The sequence below is a fragment of the Monodon monoceros genome, unplaced genomic scaffold (assembly GCF_005190385.1).
Source record: "Monodon monoceros isolate NGI ecotype Baffin Bay Population unplaced genomic scaffold, NGI_Narwhal_1 Super_Scaffold_19, whole genome shotgun sequence".
Lineage (NCBI taxonomy): Eukaryota > Metazoa > Chordata > Mammalia > Artiodactyla > Monodontidae > Monodon > Monodon monoceros.
The window spans coordinates 66,701,710-66,725,402 of NW_021703775.1; the positions used below are offsets into that span (position 1 = coordinate 66,701,710).

A 23,693-nucleotide genomic window follows, 5' to 3' on the forward strand; every position below is an offset into this window, starting at 1 on the left:
AATAATGTAGTATTGGATTGTAACCCAAAGTATAAAATAAATAAGTCCATACTGATATAAACAAGTGATGTGGGAGAACACACAAATCTCCCATGCAGAAGAACTCCAAATAAATCATGTAGATATTCTGCCATTAAAGAGGTATATCATACCTCCCAATCCTTAAGTGTGGCCTGCACACAGTGACTCCCTTCTAGGGAGGACAGTATGGAAAGGAGGAGAAAAGAGTTAACTTTACAGTAAAGAACTGACAAACACTCTCTCAAGCCAAGTAATTAAGGTTAATATCAACAGTGATAAGTCATATTGATAGTATGCACCCTAGATATGATGTGATGAAAATGGCACATTACCTCTGAGGTCCTCCTACCAAAAGCCCATAACCGCAGTCTAACCATGAGAAAAATATTAGACAAATCCCAGTTGAGAGACATTCGATAAAATACCTTACCAGTACTCCACAAAACTGTCAAGGTCATCATAAACAAGGAAAGTCTTAGAAACTGTCACAACTACAGGAACCTAAACAGACAAAAGAACTAAATGTAATGTGGTATCTTGGATGGGATCCTAGATAGGAAAAGGACATTAGGAGAATACAAAGGAAATCTGAATAAAGTGGGGACTTTAGTTAATAATGATGAATCAACATTGGTTCATTAATTGTACAAATGTATCATAGTAATGTAAGATGTTAGTGATAGGCAAAACATTGTGGGGTACACAGGAACTCTCTGTACTATCTTTGCAATTATTCTGTAAATCTAAAGCTAAAAGTTCTAAAAATTATGTTTATTAAAAATAAATAGTCCTTCACTCATAAGGCCCTGCATACCAAAAGCACACAAGGTAAGCTAGCTGTAAGACTACCTTTGAAACAAGTAGAGAATGGGAAATAATCAATTTAGACATTCTGAGGGAACATAACCAACAATCAAGTACACATTTTTCTTTAAAAATGTAGAATAAAATTTGACTCCTCTGGAAAACTAATGTACACATATGAAGTTCATAACTATTTCCAGAAATGTACTCACCAACAGGTGGCTAAAAAATAAAGTCATCAAAAATTTCTGGAATTGGGGCTTCCCTGGTGGCACAGTGGTTGAGGGTCCGCCTGCCGATGCAGGGAACATGGGTTCGTTCCCTGGTCCGGGAAGATCCCACATGCCACGGAGCGGCTGGGCCCGTGAGCCACGGCCGCTGGGCCTGTGTGTCCGGAGCCTGTGCTCCGCAACAGGAGAGGCCACAACAGTGAGAGGCCCGCGTACGGCAAAAAAAAAAAAAAAAAAAAAAAAATTTCTGGAATCCTTATTACCACAGGGGAAAAAATATCTTCAACTCATGAATATCTCACAAAAGCATGTCTTGGTAAACCATATTTTTTAAAAAAGGAAAACAAAATAAAATAAGACTGCAGCAGTTTCTTAAAATCACAGCCTAAATCTGTAATGAATAATCTTCTGTATCCTAAACCCCTAACAATTTTGCTTCCATCTACTTCTATAACTACACTTTCTATTCTTTTTTTTTTTTTTTTTTTTTTTTTGCGGTACGCGGGCCTCTCACCATTGTGGCCTCTCCCATTGTGGAGCACAGGCTCCGGACACGCAGGCCCAGCGGCCATGGCTCACGGGCCCAGCCGCTCCGTGGCACGTGGGATCCCCCCGGACCGGGGCACGAACCCGCGCCCCCTGCGTCGGCAGGTGGACTCCCAACCACTGCACCACCAGGGAAGCCCTATACTTTCTATTCTTTACCTATGCAAACTCTACTCCAAGAAAACTGGTTTGCATAAACAAAACAAAAAGACAACCTACAGACTGGGAGAAAATATTTGCAAACGATGTGACTGAAAAGGTATTACTCTCCAAAATATACAAACAGCTCATAGAGCTTCATATCAAAAAAACAACAACAACTACCCAATCAAAAAATGGGTAGAAGACCTAAATAGACATTTCTCCAAAGAAGACAAACACATGGCCAACAGGAAGATGAAAAGATGCTCAATATCACCAATTATTAGAGAAATGCAAATCAAAACTACAATGTGGTATCACCTCACACCAGTCAAAATGGCCACCATTTAAAAAGTCTACAAATAATAAATGCTGGAGAGGGTATGGAGAAAAAGGAACCCTCCTACTCTGTTGGTGGGAATGTAAATTGGTACAGCCACGATAGAGAACAGTATGGAGGTTTCTTAAAAAACTAAAAATAGAGTTACCATATGATCCTGCAATCCCACTCCTGAGCATATAACCAGAGAAAACTCTAATTTGAAAAGATACATGCGCCCCAATATTCATTGCAGCACTATTTACAATAGCCAAGAAATGGAAGCAACCTAAGAGTCCATCAACAGATAAATGACTAAAGAAGATGTGGTACATACATACAATGGAATACTACTCAGCTATAAAAAAGAACAAAATAATGCCATTTGCAGCAACATGGATGCGCCTAGAAATTACCATACTAAGTAAGTCAGGCAGAGAAAGAAAATATATGATATCACTTATATGTGGAAGCTAAAAAAGTGATAGAAATGAACTTATTTACAAAACAGAAATAGACTCACAGACAGAAAACAAACTTATGGTAACCAAAACGGATAGCGCTGTGGGGGAGATAAATTAGGAGTTTGGGATTAACATACACACACTACTATATATAAAGCAGATAAATGACAAGGACCTACTGTATAGCATAGGGAACTATACTGAATATCATACACACACACACACACACACACACACACACACACACACACACACACACCTGAATCATTTTGATGTACATCTGAAACTAACACAACACTGTAAATTAACTATACTTCAATTAAAAAAAAAAAAAGAAAAGAAAACCTGTTTTCTCAATGCTCCCAACATGTCATACTTGGTTTGTGATAATTCGCTGTAGCTTTGTCTTCCTGACTACAGTGCCGTTACCTCTGTCATTTTCTAAATCCTACCGCTGCTTAAAGACCCAGCTAAAACCCTTCCTCCCTCATAAAGCCTCAGGTGACCATAAAGGCGCAATAATCAACACTTCATCAGAACTCCTGTACCATTAATGTGGTACTTAGCATATTCATTCATTTAGAAACAAAACAAAACAAAACAAACCTTACTAGTGTGTACTTACTAAATGCCTATACCACAAGTAAGTATTAGGGAAATTAAAGATGAGTAAGATATGGTCTCTGGCCACCATCACCCTGATACCAAAACCAGACAAAGATGTCACAAAGAAAGAAAACTACAGGCCAATATCACTGATGAACATAGATGCAAAAATCCTCAACCAAATACAAGCAAACAGAATCCAATAGCACATTAAAAGGATCATACACCACGATTAAGTGGGGTTTATCCCAGGAATGCAAGGGTTCTTCAATATATGCAAATCAATCAATGTCATAAACCATATTAACAAATTGAAGGAGAAAAAACATATGATTATCTCAATAGATGCAGAAAGAGCTTTCAACAAAATTCAACACCCATTTATGATAAAAACCCTCCAGAAAGTAGGCATAGAGGGAACTTTCCGCAACATAATAAAGGTCATATGTGCCAAACCCACAACCAACATCGTTCTCAATGGTGAAAAACTGATATCATTTCCTCTAAGATCAGGATAAAGACAAGGTTGTCCACTCTCACCACCATTATGCAACATAGTTTTGGAAGTTTTAGCCACAGCATTTAGAGAAGAAACAGAAATAAAAGGAATCCAAATCGGAAAAGAAGAAGTACAGCTGTCACTGTTTGCAGATGACATGATACTATACATAGAGAATCCTAAAGATGCTACCAGAAAACTACTAGAACTAATCAATGCTTTTGGTAAAGTAGCAGGATACAAAGTTAATGCACAGAAATCTCTTGCATTCCTACACACTAATGATGAAAAATCCAAAAGAGAAATTAAGGAAACACTCCCACTTACCATTGCAACAAAAAAATAAAATATCTAGGAATAAACCTACCAAGGAGACAAAAGACCTGTAGGCATAAAACTATAAGACACTGATGAAAGAAATTAAACATGATACAAACAGATGGAGAGATATACCATGTTCTTGGATTGGAAGAATCAACATTGTGAAAATGACTATACTACCCAAAGCAATCTACAGATTCATTGCAATCCCTATTAAACTATCAATGGCATTTGTCACAGTACTAGAACAAAAAATTCTACAATTTGTATGGAAACACAAAAGACCCCAAACAGCCAAAGCAATCTTGAGAAAGAAAAACAGAGCTGGAGGAATCAGGCTCCCAGACTTCAGACTATACTAAAAAGCTACAGTAATCAAGACAGCATGGTACTGGCACAAAACAGAAATATAGATCAATAGAACAGGATAGAAAGCCCAGAGATAAACCCATACACATATGGTCACCTTATATTTGATAAAGGAGGCAAGAATATATAATGGAGAAAAGACAGCCTCTTCAATAAGTGGTGATGGGAAAACTGGACAGCTACATGTAAAAGAATGAAATTAGAACACTCCCTAACACCACACACAAAAATAAACTCAAAATGGATTAAAGACCTAAATGTAAGGCCAGACACTATAAAACTCTTAGAGGAAAACATAGGCAAAACACTCTATGGCATAAATCACAGCAAAATCATTTTTGACCCATCTCCTAGAGAAATGGAAATAAAAACAAAAGTAAACAAATGGGACCTAATGAAACTTAAAAGCTTTTGCACAGCAAAGGAAACCATAAAAAAGATGAAAAGACAACCCTCAGAATGGGAGAAAATATTTGCAAATGAAGCAACTGACAAAGGATTAATCTCCAAAATATACAAGCAGCTCATGCAGCTCAATATCAAAAAAACAAACAACCCAATCCAAAAATGGGCAGAAGACCTAAATAGACATTTCTCCAAAAAAGATATACAGATTGCCAACAAACACATGAAAGGATGCTCAACATCACTAATCATTAGAGAAATGCAACTCAAAACTGCAATGAGGTATCACCTCACACCAGTCAGAATGGCCATCATAAAAAAATCTACACATAATAAATGCTGGAGAGGGTGTGGAGAAAAGGGGACCCTCTTACACTGTTGGTGGGAATGTAAATTGGTACAGCCACTAGGGAGAACAGTATGGAGGTCCCTTAAAAAACTAAAAATAGAACTACCATATGACCGAGCAATCCCACTACTGGGCATATATCCTGTGAAAACGATAATTGAAAAAGAGTCATGTACCACAATGTTCACTGCAGCTCTATTTACAATAGCCAGGACATGGAAGCAACCTAAGTGTCCATCGACAGATGAATGGATAAAGAAGATGTGGCACATATATACAATGGAATATTACTCAGCCATAAAAAGAAACGAAATTCAGTTATTTGTAGTGAGGTGGATGGACCTAGAGTCTGTCATACAGTGTGAAGTACAGAGTGAAGTAAGTCAGAAAGAGAAAAACAAATACCATATGCTAACACATATATATGGAATCTAAAGAAAAAAAAAAAGGTTCTGAAGAACCTAGGGGCAGGACAGGAATAAAGACGCAGACATAGAGAATGGACTTGAGGACACGGGGAGGGGGAAGGGTAAGCTGGGATGAAGTGAGAGAGTGGCGTGGACATATATACACTACCAAATGTAAAATAGATAGCTAGTGGGAAGCAGCCCCATAGCACAAGGAGATCACCTCAGTGCTCTGTGACCACCTAGAGGGGTGGGATAGGGAGGGTGGGAGGGAGAGGCAAGAGGGAGGAGATATGGAGATATATGTATATGTATAGCTGATTCACTTTGTTATAAAGCAGAAACTAACACATCATTGTCAAGCTGTTATACTCCAATAAAGATGTTAAGCACCTCTGCCTGCAAGGTGCTCTCGGAATGGCAGAGGAGACAAAAATATAAACAAACAACTACTGGACAAAATAGTATTGCTACAGAGGTATATAATGTGTTATGACAACACACAATATTGCAGCAATATGCTACAATATTTCTCTAGTTTTGTTTAAGTTCTGTTTCTCCAATTAAATCAAAGTCCTCTTGAAAGGTAGAGTTCTTTATCTCTACTCAATGCTGTATACGTGTTAGCCAAAAACAACTTGGATGTTGTTTCACTAAAACCTTAATTTCACCTCTATTTTCTTAAGAGAAGTGTGGGTAGAATCCCTGTTTACAGAAATTAGACTTACAATGATGAATTAATATACTTTTTTAAGCAAGTTACTGTAATATTAAGTAATATTATAATCACCAACTATTAGGTATTAAGAATTCACAAATTATTTCCATTTCACTTAAGTGAAGTTCATTTTTTTTTCGATGAAAAACAAACTTGAAAGTAAAGAAAAAGGACGGGTTTGAGATACACTTTTTATGTTCCTGGGGAGGCACTAACCATCAGGGACAGGGCAAAAGAACAGAAGCCAATTTTAAAAGATTCTTCAGATGAATTCATCATGTCAAAGGAAAAATGCTTACAATAATATGTAAGGTAAAAAAATATATATTGAAAACTGTAAAGGACATGTATGCGTGTGACAAAGACGTAGAAAAATACTGAGAGTAAATCCACTAAAAGGTTAATAATACTCATCTCTAAACTGTGGGATTAAGGATTTGTTTTTCTTGGTACTTATCTGTATTTTATATGTTGTTAATAATAAAAATACACTGTGATAATTTAAAAATCTAACTCTTTGAGAAGAGTGCTGGAGAGGAAAAAAGGTGATAAAGGGAGGATGACAGAGATGACCAACCAAAGACAATGAATAATCTTCAAAACTGATCATCAAATAACTCCTCTGAATAAGCAGTTTCTGAACTGAAATTCTTCACACACAATTCAGTACCTCATTTTCCCAGAAGCATTTTTACAAATTCAATTGAGTAAGTCAAAACTGGCAATATATGCTAAATGTTATATTTGCCATTGGATTTCAAAAAATAACTTGGTTTGCCTTTTTTTCATTTGTCTTATAAGAGTGAACATTTTTTTGGGGGTATTTATTTTTGTTTAACATCTTTATTGGAGTATAATTGTTTGACAGTGGTGTGTTAGTTTCTGCTTTATAACAAAGTGAATCAGCTATACATATACATATACATATATCCCCATATCTCCTCCCTCTTGCGTCTCCCTCCTACCCTCCCTATCCCACCCCTCTAGGTGGTCACAAAGCACCGAGCTGATCTCCCTGTGCTATGGGGCTGCCTCCCACTAACTATCTATTTTACATTTGGTAGTATATATAAATCCATGCCACTCTCTCACTTCGTCCCAGCTTACCCTTCCCCCTCCCCATGTCCTCAAGTCCATTCTCTATGTCTGTGTCTTTATTCCTGTCCTGCCCCTAGGTTCTTCAGAACCTTTTTTTTTAATATTCCATATATATGTGTTAGCATACGGTATTTGTTTTTCTCTTTCTGACTTACTTCAAGAGTGAACATTTTAAATGTACCTTGTTTGTACTTACAAGATGTTCTGTTTTTCTACAACTGTGCTTTTAAAAGCCTTGTTTGTAACACATGGCTTCAAAATTATATGTGTGTATGCATATGTGTGTACATTAATACTCATCTTAATCCACAGTTGGTTATGGTAGCAACACCTTTGAAAAAATAGATGAACTCATAAATCATCATTCCTAGACCAGGGCCCTTCCACTGTCTCCCCTAAGGAGGTACATTTTACAAAGAATAACAGTATCAGCATATTTCCTACCTCATAAAATGTTTCCATGGCTGATAAGGAAAAATAGATAATGGTGGAAATACAGAGTTTTTAACTCATCAGCACATAAACCAAGCTTGCATCGAAATTTCTCGTAATTTTCTCATATTCACTTGGACCATACATTGAAGCATCCTTTGAATCCAAGCTGCCATCAGATCAAGAGAACCAGAGATGCCATCTCTAAACAACGTTTACCCTTATTTCTTTCCACCTTAGGAAAATCTACTGGAACTTAAAATCTAGGTTTTCATAAGAAAGGAAGAAGTACACTGTTTTTTGGCATTTTCATAATTTTTATTGATGTTATTGAAATTTTATTAACATTAAGTATTTTTATTATTAATAATGATTTTTCTTAATTCTGTATTCTTGCCAACATAGGAAGTGGTATTTATGGTCCACTAAGGTTTTGTACTTTTGCTTTGTTTGTTTTGTTTTGTTTTTTAATTGGAGTATAGTTGCTTTACAATATTGTGTTAGTTTATACTGTACAGCAAAGTGAATCAGCTGTAGGTATACATATATCCCCTCTTTTTTTGGGTTTCCTTCTCATTTAGGTCACCACAGAGCACTGAGTAGAGTTCCCTGTGCTATGCAGTAGGTTCTCATTAGTTATCTATTTTATACATAGTATCAATAGTGTATCTATGTCAGTAAAGGGCAAAACTATATGTAGGACAACTGACTTATGCTTCCAGATAGGATGCAGTGGCTTTGTATAAACCAGCAGTCTCAGTAAGAACAACCAGAAAGCCAGATCGTTGAAGGTATTCGACGTCTGCTGAAGCAATGGGAACTGGAGGGGCTGAGAATTCAGAAAGGAGAGAGCATCAGGGAGAGGTATCCCTGGGACATTTGCAAATTCTGGGCACAGGAAGGAGGCTGAGAAACCAGGCTTTGCACAGCACAACGTTGCTGTTGGACTCAGAAAAAACCATCAGAACAGAGTCTTGAGAGACCTCAAAAAACATGCAGCCAGTTCCCCTCAAGACATCTGATAAATTCTGGGGCAGCCCAAGGGCAAGAAGCTAAAAATTAAGCAACCACTTCTGAAAAGCACAGCAGAGTTACCAGCAGGATTAACAAGACAAAATTTAGAATATGAGATCTCTCAGGGCAAAGATCCATGCTGTGCGGGTGTTCAAATAATTTGATAAAAAACATGGTGTCTATTTTAAAATATTTTATTGGCCAAAGCACTTAAAAGGGTCTAAGAACAGTGGCCACTCCAGACTCTTGTTTTAAAACCCTGAAGAGCTCTACTTCAGAAACAGTAGTAAAGCAGAGGTAGACCCACCCTTACCAAAGCCATAAACGAGCCTCAACCCAGCAGAGTCCCTGTCTGGATTAAGTCATCGGTCAACATGCATCTGCCTATGAGAGGGGACAATGAACCTTCTCTCTAGAAGAAAAGAGCACCACCTGGAGCCTCTATTGTTTTTGAACTGGAATGTCTGACATCCACTCAAAACAACTAGAAACACCAAATACAGAAGCATATCACTGATAAAGAAAAAAAGCAGGCAAAACAAATAGACCCAAGAATATTCCAGATATTGGAATTGGTTCATAAGGACTTGAAAATAAATACAATTAGTATGTACAAGAAAATGGAGAAAACTATAGATGAAAAGATAAATTCACTAAAGAACTTTTAGCAAAGAACCAAATGGAATTGTAGAATTGAAGGATCTATTACCTAAAATTAAGAGCTCATTAGATGGATTTAATAGCAAATTAGACACAGCAGAAAAAATAAACTGGAAGGTAAGTTTGGTGTTACATAGTTGTGCTAGTTATTCCCTTATTGCCTCTCATCTTCCAAATCTACTCTTCTTTGTCCCGCTTATGAAACTGGAACTGGGCCCTGTAAACATGTTTCCTCTGTCAGCTGGTACAATGTTTAGCTTGTCAACAGAAAGTGATGGAGGGATGGTGCAAGGCATGACAGAAAGGGAGCTTCTTACCCTGGCTCTAGTGCACTTTTCAGAGCTGCACCTATGGTGCAGCTGCTAGAGGCACACAGGAGACCCAGCAGTGCTCACCCTCCAGCCCGTTTAACTGGCACCTAGCCCATTTCTACTTGCCAGCCTTGGCCTACCAGCACCCCCACGTAAGGGTCTCCATCATCCAGGGGGCTGTAGCCACACCCTCTCCAACAAGGAGGTCAGAGTCTCAGCCTTGGGGGGCTGCAGGGAGCCATGGGAAAGGGGTCTTCCCAGTTTGTTCCTTTTGGGGTATTCTTCCTCTACCCTCCTCAAATTACTGATACGGTTTCTGTCTCCTGACTGAATGCTGACTGACAAAATGGTCAAGTTTCATTTTCAGTGTACCCTGTTTGTACTTTCAAGATGTTCTGTTTTTCTACAACTGTATTTTTAAAGACTTATTTATAACACATACCATCAAAATTATGTGTGTATGCATATGTGCGTATATTAACAGTCCTCTCCTTAACCCTCTACACAACGCGAGCCAGTGAGCCCGCCCTTCAGTATACGCCCATCAGAAATGCACACATATGTCCACTGAGACATGCAGAATATTCATAATAGCACTATTCACAACAGCAAAAAAATGTAAATAATCCAAACGTTGATCAACACTAGAATGGATAGATGCACCGTGGTACGCTCACACAGTGAAACACTATGAGCAATGAGCATGCAACAACAACAACTACTACACGGGTAAAGCTCCCAAATAAATGTTGAGTGAAAGAAGTCAGGCACACAAGTACACGCTGTTTGATTCCATTTGCAGGAAGATGAAAAAGAGACAAATTAATAACGGTGAGAAAGTCAGCACAGCGTTTACTCTTGGGCAAGGTGGTCACAGCGATGGGAGAGGGCATGAGTGGGGCTTCTGGAAGCTGGATATGTTCTGTTTCTTGACCTGGGTGCCGATTACATAATGTCTCTGGAAATTTGCCATGCTAGGTAGTTACGATTTGTACATTCTTCTGTAGGCATGTTATTCTTCAATAAGTTACATAAAATGTGTATTAGTTATAAACAACCAAATAATACGTTTCTAAGTCCTTGACACTTACTATCCATGGATCTGATAAACTGCTCCTCCTACATGTCCCCCCAGCACCCTGTGCACATATCTCTATTTCCTGCTTATATCACCCGAGGCTGCAATTCTGTTCACTTATTTGTCTTGAGCATTATGTCCAGCTGGAGGGTGAAGGATGAGTCTTTTACAGGCCTCAATTGAGGCATTAAACAGATATTTGAAAAATGCAGAGCGTTCTATCTTATAATATGTTAATGGCAATGGACGTGTCGAGGAGCAGGGGCACCACACATCTGGATGGCATTTTTGAATGGTGGGCCATGCAGTCTATCTCAGCTTAGTGCGTTCTTCACATATATTTCAAATATCTTTTATGTACACAGAATACAGACACTATTTTCCATGGACACATTCAAAAGATATCTTTCTTCAGGTAGCACAGAGACGAGCAGGGAAGGAGAAGCAACAAGGTGTGAGCACACTACTCTTTCTACACTTACATTCCATGAGCAGAACAGAGTCAGTGAAATAATTACACAACCAGTGGGTAGTACCTGCAGTAGCGTTAGGTTCCCTACCCTGAAGATGCTTGTCGCAAACACAAAATCGTTGTCACCTTCTTCAAACTAGGAAGTCAGATATCAGTGGTTTCTAACCATGCTATAATTGCAACATGTTCTTCTTATTTAAATATATGATCCACCCTTCCTCCTTTATGCAATTTTATTTTAAATTAAAGTGAATTATCACTATTACTTTGGGGGGAAAGAATTTCACAATACCCTCTAAGTCAGCTGAACACAACACACGGCGTTGCAAAAGCGAGGCTGAAAAATCACAGCTTCAGAGTTTCTGTTAACTGATTTTTATCCTACAAATTTCTCAAAAATTGAATCTCTTTCTTCTAGTTTGAAATTTTTATTTAAAACATTTTCTAGTCTTGGAAACCAACAAGTCCCTTAAGGATGCAGAACCTTAAAGGCAAACTGTTCATCTAACAGATACACACTGCACACCTCTATGCACCAGGTACCCTTCTAGACACTAGGATACAGCAGTGAAGAAAACAAATTCCATTCTCTCAAGAAGCTTCCAATCCAGTGAATAAACAAAGGTGATCATGTATCCCAGTTTGCCTGGGACTGTCCCGTCTTAGCAGTGAACATATTAAATCCCAGAAAATCCCTCACTCCGGGACAAACAGGGCAGTCGGTAACCTTAGCAGAAACAGATGCCTAATAAATAAGCAGCCCCAAATTTATCAAATGATGATAAAGTGCAGTGAAGAAAATAAAGCAGGATAATGATGAGAAAGTAACGGGGAGAGCGTTACTACTATTTTGTATTGGGATGTCAGGGCAGGCCTCTCATATAACAACGTTTGAAGATAGGAGGAGAGCAAGCCATTCAGATAACTGGAAGAAGAAAGTTCCAGGCAGAAGGGAATGAAACTGGTAAATAGCAAATAAAAAGTTTCTAAGGAGGTCCTCAGACTTTTGGAGGAATAGCAAGGAGGCCTGCGTGGCTGGAAAAGAGTGAGAACGGAACAGAACGGAAGGAGAAGCAATTATAACCGCTAGAGCAGGCCCATCACTTACAGTTCAGCACACGTTCCAACTTCTTTCTGATAATTTTAATCCTGCAGTTCCAACCCATGGTAATTTTCCCTTTTTCATTTTAATGGAGCCTCTGTCTTAATTTAGTGATCATCCTCTCTTCTCATATTATATAATATATGTGAAAACGCTATGTAATTATCCCACTGCACTTCTTGGTATCAAGTATTCCAGCACTGAAGTATATACCACCTATGGCCATTTGTTTTCACGTATCTATGTCTCCCTAAAATTTAGCCTCCTTGAGGTCAAATTCCATATAACACAGTGTTGGACACACAGTGTGTAATCAATAAATACCCACAGATAGGATTTTCCTCAATTTGTCTTTTGTTGATTCTTATGCTTTTTCATTAGTAAAGGAGGGCATCAATAAGTCAGCCTCTTAGTTATAATATGACAGATGAAACAGTATGGCAAACACATAAGACAGAACAGAGTGAAAGCAAAGCCACTGACAAATTAACTTATATGGCAGGGACAGCTCTTTAATCAGCATATGCTTCCGACTTGAGGCTCAAAGCAAATCTACAAACAGCAAAAAGCTCTGCAAATAACCTCTCCAACCAAGAATCAACTCTTCTTAAGTGTCCCTGAAAAATACTTCTAAGCACAGATTAACTGGATGATTATCACGTTACTGTTGTATTAAAAACTTTCCACCACCAGCCCCAAACCAAATTAACATATCCCTCTGCCATGTACTATGTTGTATTCACATGATTTTCTCATATTGTCTATTAAATAAAGTTGTGTGCTAACCCTGCTAACCAGAGAACACATCTAGAGTATAGTTCAGGCTTTTTTTTTTTTAATTGAAGTACAGTGATTTACAAGTTGTGTTAATTTCTGCTGTATAGTGAAGTGACTCAGTTATACATATATAATAAATTCTTTTCAAGATTCTTTTTCATTATGATTTATCACAAGATATTGAGTACAGTTCCTTCTGTTATACAGTAGGATGCTGTTTTTCCATCCTATATATAATAGTTTGCATCTGCTAATCCCAAACTCCTAATTCTTCCCTTCCCCCCATACCCTCCTTGGCAACCAGAAGTCTGTTCTCTATGTCTATGAGCCTGCTTCTGTTTCATAGATATGTTCATTTGTGTCATAGTTTAGATTCCACATATAAGTGATATCATGTGGTATTTGTCTTTCTCTTTCTAACTTACTTTACTTAGTATGATAATCTCTAGGTCCATCCATGTTGCTGCAAATGGCATTATTTCATTCTTTTTAATGCCTGAGTAATAGTCCTATATATATATTCCACATCTTCTTTATCCATTCATCTGTTGACTGATATTTAGGTTGTTTCCATGTCTTGGTTATTGTAAATAGTGCTGCTATGAACATAGAGGTACATGCATCTTTTCAAATTATAGTTTTGTCTGGATATATGCCCAGGAATGGGATAGCTGGTTCATATGGCCGTAGAGTTCAGGCTTTACCTCCATTGCTTAGGCCTTAGGTCCTAACTTTCAATTAATATTACCTTACATGGTTTGGTGAATAAATTATTAGCATATATAAGGTACAGCAAGGAGGCAAATTTTTAAGAAATCTACTACAGTTTATGAATGTTGATCTTAAAAGAAGCTCCCAGACATACTGTAAGCTAATTGCAATGCTGCTTCCATTTCTATCTTATGAAATGCTTTGAGTTTAAGAGATCAAAGGAAAAGCAATATCGGTATTTTATGACCACATCTCAATATCAAAATATGTAATCACATATGTAATGCACAACAAACTGATTTACATCAAAAAAGTAGAAAAAGGTGAAGAACGTAAGTCTGTAAAGAGATTTCTGCTCAATAGAAAGAAAAACTTTATGTTTAAAGTTAGAGCTGTAAGGTTGCTGGATACAAGATCAATATACAAAAATCGATTGTTTCTGTATAGTATCAATGTGAAAATGAAATTAAAAACAAGTTTATTTACAAAAAGAATAAAGTTCTTAGGAATAAATTTAACAAGTGTAAAACCTGTACTCTGAAAAGTACAAAAATTATTAAAAGATGTTAACAAAAGACTTAAAAATGTTAAGGCATTTCATGTTCCTGGATTAGAAGACAATGTTGTTAAATGGAAATAGTCTCTAGCTGGATATACAGATTAAATGCAATCTCTTCCAAAATCCCAGTTGGATTCCTTGCAGAAATTGACAAGCTTATCCTAAAATTAATATGGAGGGCTTCCCTGGTGGCGCAGTGGTTGAGAGTCCGCCTGCCGATGCAGGGGACACGGGTTCATGCCCCGGTCCGGGAGGATCCCACATGCCGCGGAGTGGCTGGGCCGTGAGACATGGCCGCTGAGCCTGCACGTCCGGAGCCTGTGATCCGCAACGGGAGAGGTCACAATAGTGAGAGGCCCGCGTACCGCAAAAAAAAAAAAAAAAAAAAAAATTCATATGGAAATGAGAGCAACCCACTAGTCAAAGCAATCTTGGAAAAGAAGAACAAAATTCAAAAACTCATACTTCCCAATTTCAAAACTTATTACAAAGTCACAGAAAGCAAGACAGTGTGGTACAGGTATACAAATTGGGAGTTCAGAAACAAACCCACACATTTATAATCAATTGAGATTCAGAATGCCAAGAATGCCAAAACAATTCAATAAGGAAAAAACAGTCTTTCCAATAAACTGTGCTTGGGGCATCTGGATCTCCACTTGTAAAATAATACAGCAAGGCCCCTACCTCACATAAGAGCAAAAATTATTAAACTTGGACTAGGCAATGGTTTCTTAGATATGAAACCAGAAGCACAAACAACAAAAGAAAAAAGACAAGTTGGATTTCCTAAAAATTAAAAATTTTTGCCCTTCAAACAGTACTATCTAGAAAGTGAAAAAATAATCCATCGAATGGGAGAAAGTTTTGTAAGTCATATATCTTGATAAAGAACTTGTACCCAGAATATATAAAGAACACTTATACCTCAACAATAAAAAGACAAATAACCCAATTTAAAAATGGGCAAAGGATTTGAATAGACATTTCTACAAAGAAGATAAATAAATGGCCAATTAACACAGAAAAAGATGCAAAACATCAAAAAACCACAATGAGATAACCACTTTACACCCACTAGGATGGGTCTAATCATAAAGATAGATAACAATAAGTGTTAGTGAGAATGTGAAGAAACTGGAACACTTATACACCACTGATGGGGATGTAAAATGGTACAGACACTTTGGAAAACAGTCAGGGAGTTCCTCAAAAAGTTAAACATAGTGTTACCATTTGACCCTGTAATTCCACTCCTATATATCCAAAAGGACTAAAAATATGTCCACACAACAGCAGTATTTATAATAGCCAAAATGTGTAAACAACCCAAATGTTCATCAACTGACAAAAGTACAAATAAAATGTGGTACATGTATACAATAGAATATTACTTGGCAATAAAAAATGATGTAGTGATACATCTTACATTGAAAACAGTATGCTAAGTGAAAGAAGTCAGTCACAAGTACCATATATTATATGATTCCATTTACATGAAATATCCAGAATAGGCAAATCCACAGACAGAAATATACATTAGTTATTGCTGACAGTGAACACAGGTGGGGGTGGGGAGGATAGGGAAGTGACTGCTAATGGGTTTGGAATTTCTTTTAGGGGTGATGACAATGTTCTAAATTTGACTGTGGTGATAGTTGCACAACTAAAAACCACTGAAATTAATCAAGACAGTATGGTACTGGCACAAAAACAGAAATATAGATCAATGGAACAGGATAGAAAGCCCAGAGATAAACCCATACACATATGGTCACCTTATATTCGATAAAGGAGGCAAGAATATACAATGGAGAAAAGACAGCCTCTTCAACAAGTGGTGCTGGGAAAACTGGACAGCTACATGTAAAAGAATGAAATTAGAACACTCCCTAACACCATACACAAAAATAAACACAAAATGGATTAAAGACCTAAATGTAACGCCGGACACTATTAAACTCTTAGAGGAAAACACAGGCAGAACACTCTATGACATAAATCACAGCAAGATCCTTTATGACCCATCTCCTAGAGAAATGTAAATAAAAACAAAAATAAACAAATGGGACCTAATGAAACTTAAAAGCTTTTGCACAGCAAAGGAAACCATAAACAAGATGAAAAGACAACCCTCAGAACGGGAGAAAATATTTGCAAACGAAGCAACTGACAAAGGATTAATCTCCAAAATATACAAGCAGCTCATGCAGCTCAATATCAAAAAAACAAACAACCCAATCCAAAAATGGGCAGAAGACCTAAATAGACATTTCTCCAAAAAAGATATACAGATTGCCAACAAACACATGAAAAGATGCTTAACATCACTAATCATTAGAGAAATGCAAATCAAAACTATAACGAGGTATCACCTCACACCAGTCAGAATGGCCATCATCAAAAAATCTACAAACAATAAATGCTGGAGAGGGTGTGGAGAAAAGGGAACCCTCTTGCACTGTTGGTGGGAATGAATATTGATACAGCCACTATGGAGAACAGTATGGAGGTCCCTTAAAAAAACTAAAAATAGAACTACCATATGACCCAGCAATCCCTACTGGGCGTATACCCTGAGAAAACCATAATTCAAAAAGAGTCATGTACCACAATGTCCATTGCAGCTCTATTTACAATAGCCAGGACATGGAAGCAACCTAAGTGTTCATCAACAGATGAATGGATAAAGAAGATGTGGCACATATATACAGTGCAATATTACTCAGCCATAAAAAGAAATGAACTTGAGTTATTTGTAGTGAGGTGGATGGACCTAGAGTCTGTCATACAGAGTGAAGTAAGTCAGAAAGAGAAAAACAAATACCATATGCTAACACATATATATGGAATCTTAAAAAAAATATATGGTTCTGAAGAACCTAGGGGCAGGACAGGAATAAAGACGCAGATGTAGGGAATGGACTTGAGGACCCAGGGAGTGGGAAGCGTAAGCTGGGACGAAGTGAGAGAGTGGCATGGACATATATATACTACCAAATGTAAAATAGATAGCTAGTGGGGAGCAGCGCACAGCACAGGGAGATCAGCTCGATGTTTTGTGTCCAACTAGAGGGGTGGGATAGGGAGGGTGGGAGGGAGATGCAAGAGGGAGGAGATAGGGGGATATATATATGTGTATAGCTGATTCACTTTGTTATAAAGCAGAAACTAACACACCATCGTAAAGCAATTATACTCCAATAAAGATGTTAAAAAAAAAACCCACTGAATTATACACTTTAAATAGGTGAATTGTATGGCATATAAATTATGTCTCAATAAAGAAGTTGTTTTAAAAAAATCAGAGCTATTCCCAAAATGGAAAATGATACCTCACTGGAAATAATGTCAAGCAAAGGCAAATGGCCTTCTATTGGAGATATTACTGTAAGAGATGGATTCAATTAGTGGTTCCCAATAGCAGTTCACAGACTAACACATAAAAATCACCCAGGGAACTTAATGACTCTGTGGCTCCCTAAAACATCTATCTAATTCAGTATGTCCAGTGAGGTTCAAAAATTTGTATTTTTAACAGGCTTCCTAAATTATTCTAGCATATAGCCAGAAGTGGGACCAACTATACCATTAAGATCCTAACAATAATTTTATGATTCCCTGATATCTATGAGATACCTATCTCTAGATCTGGTATCTATCTAGTACTTTCCATTCAGCTGAGAATCCCAAAGTCCATAATGAAATTCACCTTCCTGAATGAAAAGTCTGTGTTTAGAAAAAAGTGGCTTCATCAGATCGATTAGGGCACCTCATATATTTTTATTAACCTTACGTGTATCCTTTAAGCTACTTCAAACCGTTTTTTGCAAAGATACAGGGCACCCTCCAGAGCTGTGTAGACCTCACCCAGCTAGTGCAGGGTGTATCCTGGTTGCTTATCTAGACTTGTCCAGCTGACTGGTCCATGAAGAAGCACTGGGTAACCTGCCTGAGGCCTTAGATAAACTATAGCTAAAGAGAGGTGTTCCCCTAGATTTGTAATCTTTCTTTTAGATATAGTGCTTTATTTTTTTGGCTGTTCTTTTTCAGCTAATTTCTCAAAAACATTTATGATAACTTCACTCAAAACTAAACATCAGGGGACTTCCCTGGTGGGGCAGTGGTTAAGACTCCACGCTCCCAATGCAGGGGGCCCAGGTTCAATCCCCGGTCAGGGAACTAGATCCCACATGCATGCCACAAAGAAGAGTTCGCATGCCACAGCTAGGGAGCCTGTGTGCCGCAACTAAGGGGTTGGTGAGCCACAACTAAGAAGCCCACGAGCCGCAATTGGGGAGCCCACCTGCCACAACTAAGACCCGGAGCAATCAAATAAATAAATAAATAAAATATACACCATTAAATAAATAAATAAATAATAAAAAGGTTACACTTCTAAAAAAAAAACTAAACATCAGAAGAGTGAAGTTATAATATGAACTCCAACACAACACTATGGTCGATTTCCCAGATGAATGGATAAAGAAGATGTGACACATATATACAATGGAATATTACTCTACCATAAAAAGAAACAAAATTGAGTTATTTGCAATGAGGTGGATGGACCTAGAGACTGTCATACAGAGTGAAGTAAGTCAGAAAGAGAAAAACAAATACCATATGCTAACACATATATATGGAATCTTAAAAAAAAAAAAAAAATGGTTCTGAAGAACCTAGGGGCAGGACAGGCATAAAGACGCAGACATAGAGAATGGACTTGAGGACACAGGGAGGGGGAAGGGTAAGCTGGGACGAAGTGAGAGAGTGGCATGGACATATACACACTACCAAATGTAAAATAGATAGCTAGTGGGAAGCAGCCCCATAGCACAGGGAGATCACCTCAGTGCTTTGTGTCCACCTAGAGGGGTGGGATAGGGAGGGTGGGAGGGAGACGCAAGAGGGAGGAGATATGGGGATATATGTATACATATAGCTGACTCACTTTGTCATACAGCAGAAACTAACACACCATTGTAAAGCAATTATACTCCAATAGAGATGTTAAAAAAATAAAATTAAATAAATCTAGGTCGATTTCCTGAATATTAAAACAGAAAAGTGGAATAAGATAAAACTTAAGGTCCTTTCTAACTTTTAAAGTCTATACTCTCACCAAAATAAATAGATAGATAGATAGATAGACAGATAGATAGAAAGATAACATCTATACTCACAATCCTTGCCAGTATTGAAGATGTGCTTTGTAAATTTTACAGGCAATTCGTAAAAGAGAAATTGTAAACATATATTTCCTATCCTTTCCATCATAGTGTTCCCTCTTGCATCATCCTAGCTCAAAGCCCCTTCCCCCGCACAGATTTTTACAACAGTCCTCAATCTCTCTTAATCCATTGTACTGACCACACTGCTGTTAGATAATTCTCCAAGTATCATTTCCTTCAGTGGCTCTTAACCTAGCATTCAATGCATTCCACAATCTTATCCCAAGTTATCTTTCTAACCTTTTCTAGCCCTTCCTTATATTAACTTACCCTTCAGCAAACCTGTCAAGTACCTTCCTCTACAATATATTATACATATCATTTGCTTATGTCATTCCCCTTACTTGAAATACTCTCTGCCACACTCCCCACTCTTGTTCCATTCTTCAAGTATTATTATAAGTTTCACCTCCGCAACAAAGCCTTTTCTGACAAGCTCTTAGCCTGTAATATATCTTTGGCACTTAGCATACGCTACCTTCCACTGGGCGGATTTAATACAGGACAGATCTGTAGGGGCACGTCCGCCTTATTTTCTCCAGGTAAGGCCTTCAGCTTCAATATGGGGTGAATTTGTAACACAAAGCATCTAAAGGGACCATACTTAAACTACAATTTTTTAAAAAAATCAACTAAAGTAACAGTTTATGTGTAATTATTAGATATTTTGCAACAAACCCATCCTACTCTTGCCAACTGTATTTTTACAGCTGTGTTCCAAAATTTAAGATAATTCTTTAGGTTTGGGTTAGTACTTCCTGTTTAATACTTCCCTTTTAAAAAAGGGAGGGGGGACAAGATTTCAAAGCAAGTCCTCAAACTTTTAATTACAAAACTTTAATGAGACAAAAAAAAATTTCCAAAAAACATAGTTTTTGAACAATAATGGAACCTCTTATGGTATAGGCATCATAGCAAAATCAAACTTGAGAAGGGAAAGAGAGAGACATTTTGTCTGGTCAGACCTTTTAAACAAAATGGCACATGCTTTTCTCCACCAGCCATGAAAAAAACACTTTTTATACAAACCACATGTGATCTGACAAGTACTACCATCCTTTTCTCTGCTTTAAATCCAGAAACATTTTACTTCAACTACAAAGTTTCTGGTCTTGCTTAATAAAGAACACTTAATCTGGTCTTTACCCTTCTGATAATAATACTGAGAAAATGCAGATGTAAGTCCAAATTTGCCACTTTCACTTCTATACAAAAAAAGGCCTCCTGAAGAGCCAAGAAACACTCCCCTAACAAGCCCCGTGATGAAGTGTTAGTAAACATTAGAAAATCGATTGCAGGCATGAAATATTAAGTTAAAACAAAGAAAATGTTTTCAACATGTCTCCTTCAGCTGAAGTAAATATATTTTAACCAATATGCTAGAGGTTTTCATTAATTCAAAAGAGTCTGAAAATAAAACTGCAATGAAAAAAAATCTCTTATTTTAACTATTTTGGCACATAATGAGTTACACTTATTTCACAGGACAGAGAAAAAAGGGGTGGAAAAAAATCCATGTGTTCAGCAAATGTATCTGTTAAAGAATTGTCAAAAGCTAACTTTATTCTCCTTTCAGCAAACAGAGATCATCCAAACAGGCCTGCAGTACTCACATGCAGAGCAGAGGGGTCTGGCAGGAACTCAGCATCTTCTCCAAAGATGAAGTCGGGAGGCAGCTCTGGGTACTGGGCATTGAAAATGATATCCCCTGAAATAAAAGAAAATGTCAGGCTCTTCTTATTTCCTTGCAAATGTGTGAATGATCTGGGGAGTGCATCAGAAAAACTTCTAAAAGAAGTTTATATTAGTTTAACAAAAATACTGAAAAGCACTTTCAGAAACAAAAGAACTGATACCTTCTTTGAAATTAACATTCACAGCATGCAATCAGAAAATGTTACCTCCTAATACACTATAAATACCCATGTAGAAAAGTAGAAGCAACGACATCCAGAATACATGCAGATTTTGTTAATAGGAAACATTACTGTCCAATCACTGCCCGCTAATTAATAAGCCTTTATCAAGGACTGATTTTCTAAAGATAAAGTCCTTGCCTTGAAGAAATTAAACACACAAACCTTTGGTATAATGGAAAGAACATTTGGCTTGGAGTCCAAAAAGTCAGATTTAAAACCACAGGATCTCCTAATTATTTATTAGTTCAAGTCATCTTGGGCAAGTTTTAACTTCTTTGGAGTTCAGTTTCCTCATCAGTAAAAAGGGGATATAGTAGTTCTGACATCACGGATTTGTTGTGAGGGTAAAAAGAGATAGCATGTCCAGCTAGGTGTCTGGCATACGGTAAGCACTCAACAAGTCATACAGGAGTACTACTATTGTTAGTAATAGTGTTATTACTACTGAAAGTATTATATTGAAGCATAAGATAAATTACAAAAGCTCCTTGACAAATCTGTACTATAAGTTCTTCTACCTCTCTGTTCCTCTCCTTTCTCCTTCTTTAGCTTCCTTTTCTTCCCCTCTGCTCACCCCAAGAGTCAGCCCTCATCATTCCACTAACAGCAACGAGCAGATTAGTATACCCACAATCTAACGCACACACTGGGTTGTGGTGTATAAGAGTGTGTATACTTGTATACATGCACACAACCTCTGTACCCATACACACACGCAGTGGTGGATCAGTCCAGTCATTTTTACTGCTCAAACAATAATATCTTCACAGTGACATCTAAATTCAAACATTCAGAATTCAGTTTTCATTTGAGCCTTTCTAACCCTGTGTACTGTGTATTTCAACTTCAAACTCAACAAGTCTAAAAACATGCTCATGACTATCCCTTTTCTCACTCCTTTCTTCCCCTAACTGACTTCCCCATTTCTAGGGATGGCACTGCTACTCCTTAATCACCCATGCTGAAACTTTAATGTCATCTTTGAACTGACCCACACCCTTTATACTCTTAGAAAACAAGTCATCTCAATTTTTTCCCCAAAATGTTTCTCATATGCATATTTCCTGCTGCTAACAGCTCAACCCAGGCCCAGATGACTTAGTCCATACAGTTATGCATCCAAAGAACAAAAATTTGAACTCTCCTCTAGGCACTATGCTGGGCATGAAAGATCAAACAAAAAACTCTGTTTTTAAGGACTCAACAGACTAGAAGAATTATTGCCATACCCTCTTAAATGGTCTCCCAATACATCCAGCCCATACTACATACTATCATAAAGTAAATCTTAAAGTACTGCTTTGCCCCAAAACATCCTAGCTCAAAAACTTTCAATGGTTCTCTAATGTCAAATGGAGTAACAGCAAACTTCTCAAACTGGCATTTAAGGCCTCCAAAATACAATGTTCCTTATTTATCCACCCTTCTATCTACAAGCCGATGCCAATATTCTATTCCAATCAACATGATCCACTCGCTAACCTCCAAACTATGACACCTAGTTGAAATGCTCTTTCCCCTTTCTCAGTTCTTACTCATCCTGTATGAGCCCTCTTAATTACCTTCTCTTGCATGAAGCCTTCCCTAATAAATCCAGTACACACTGATCATGGTTACTTCTGAAATTCAACAATACTGATTGGTCATGCCATTCAGTGAGTATTTAACTGTAGACTTATATTGGTTTTGTAGCTCCATTAATTTTAAAAATCCATAATAAACACATGGTACATGTGAGGCACTATGATACATACCATGTCAATACAAAGACGGAGCTTACATTTAGTGAGGGGGACAGAACATATACACTGCAGCACAAATACACAGCAGTACAAAGTAAGTACATATACTTGATCTTCCTAAATATCTTGTAAGCATTCAGAGAATAAATATGCTCTTATTCTTATTTCATGTCTTCTCCAACAGGGCAAAGTACAGTAGATACAGAATATATTCAAGAAATGCTCAATATATGAAAGAAGTTCTGTTCTCTGAATTGGTAAAGAATAGGGCTTCCCTGGTGGTGCAGTGGTTAAGAATCTGCTTGCCAATGCAGGGGACACGGGTTCAAGCCCTGGTCCAGGAAGATCCCACATGCTGCAGAGCAACTAAGCCCGTACGCCATAA

At 37.6% G+C, this 23,693-nt stretch overlaps 1 protein-coding gene across 7 annotated transcripts in view; it reads right to left on the bottom strand.

Moving 5' to 3' along the window:
- Positions 1-23,693, bottom strand: part of BABAM2 (BRISC and BRCA1 A complex member 2) — a 475,326-nt gene that overhangs the window by 327,893 nt on the left and 123,740 nt on the right. For all 7 annotated transcript variants that reach the window (XM_029231734.1, XM_029231733.1, XM_029231732.1 and 4 more), the window contains one exon: positions 21,261-21,355. In XM_029231734.1, coding sequence (XP_029087567.1) covers positions 21,261-21,355 — 95 coding nt within the window. The remainder of the gene's footprint in view (positions 1-21,260; positions 21,356-23,693) is intronic.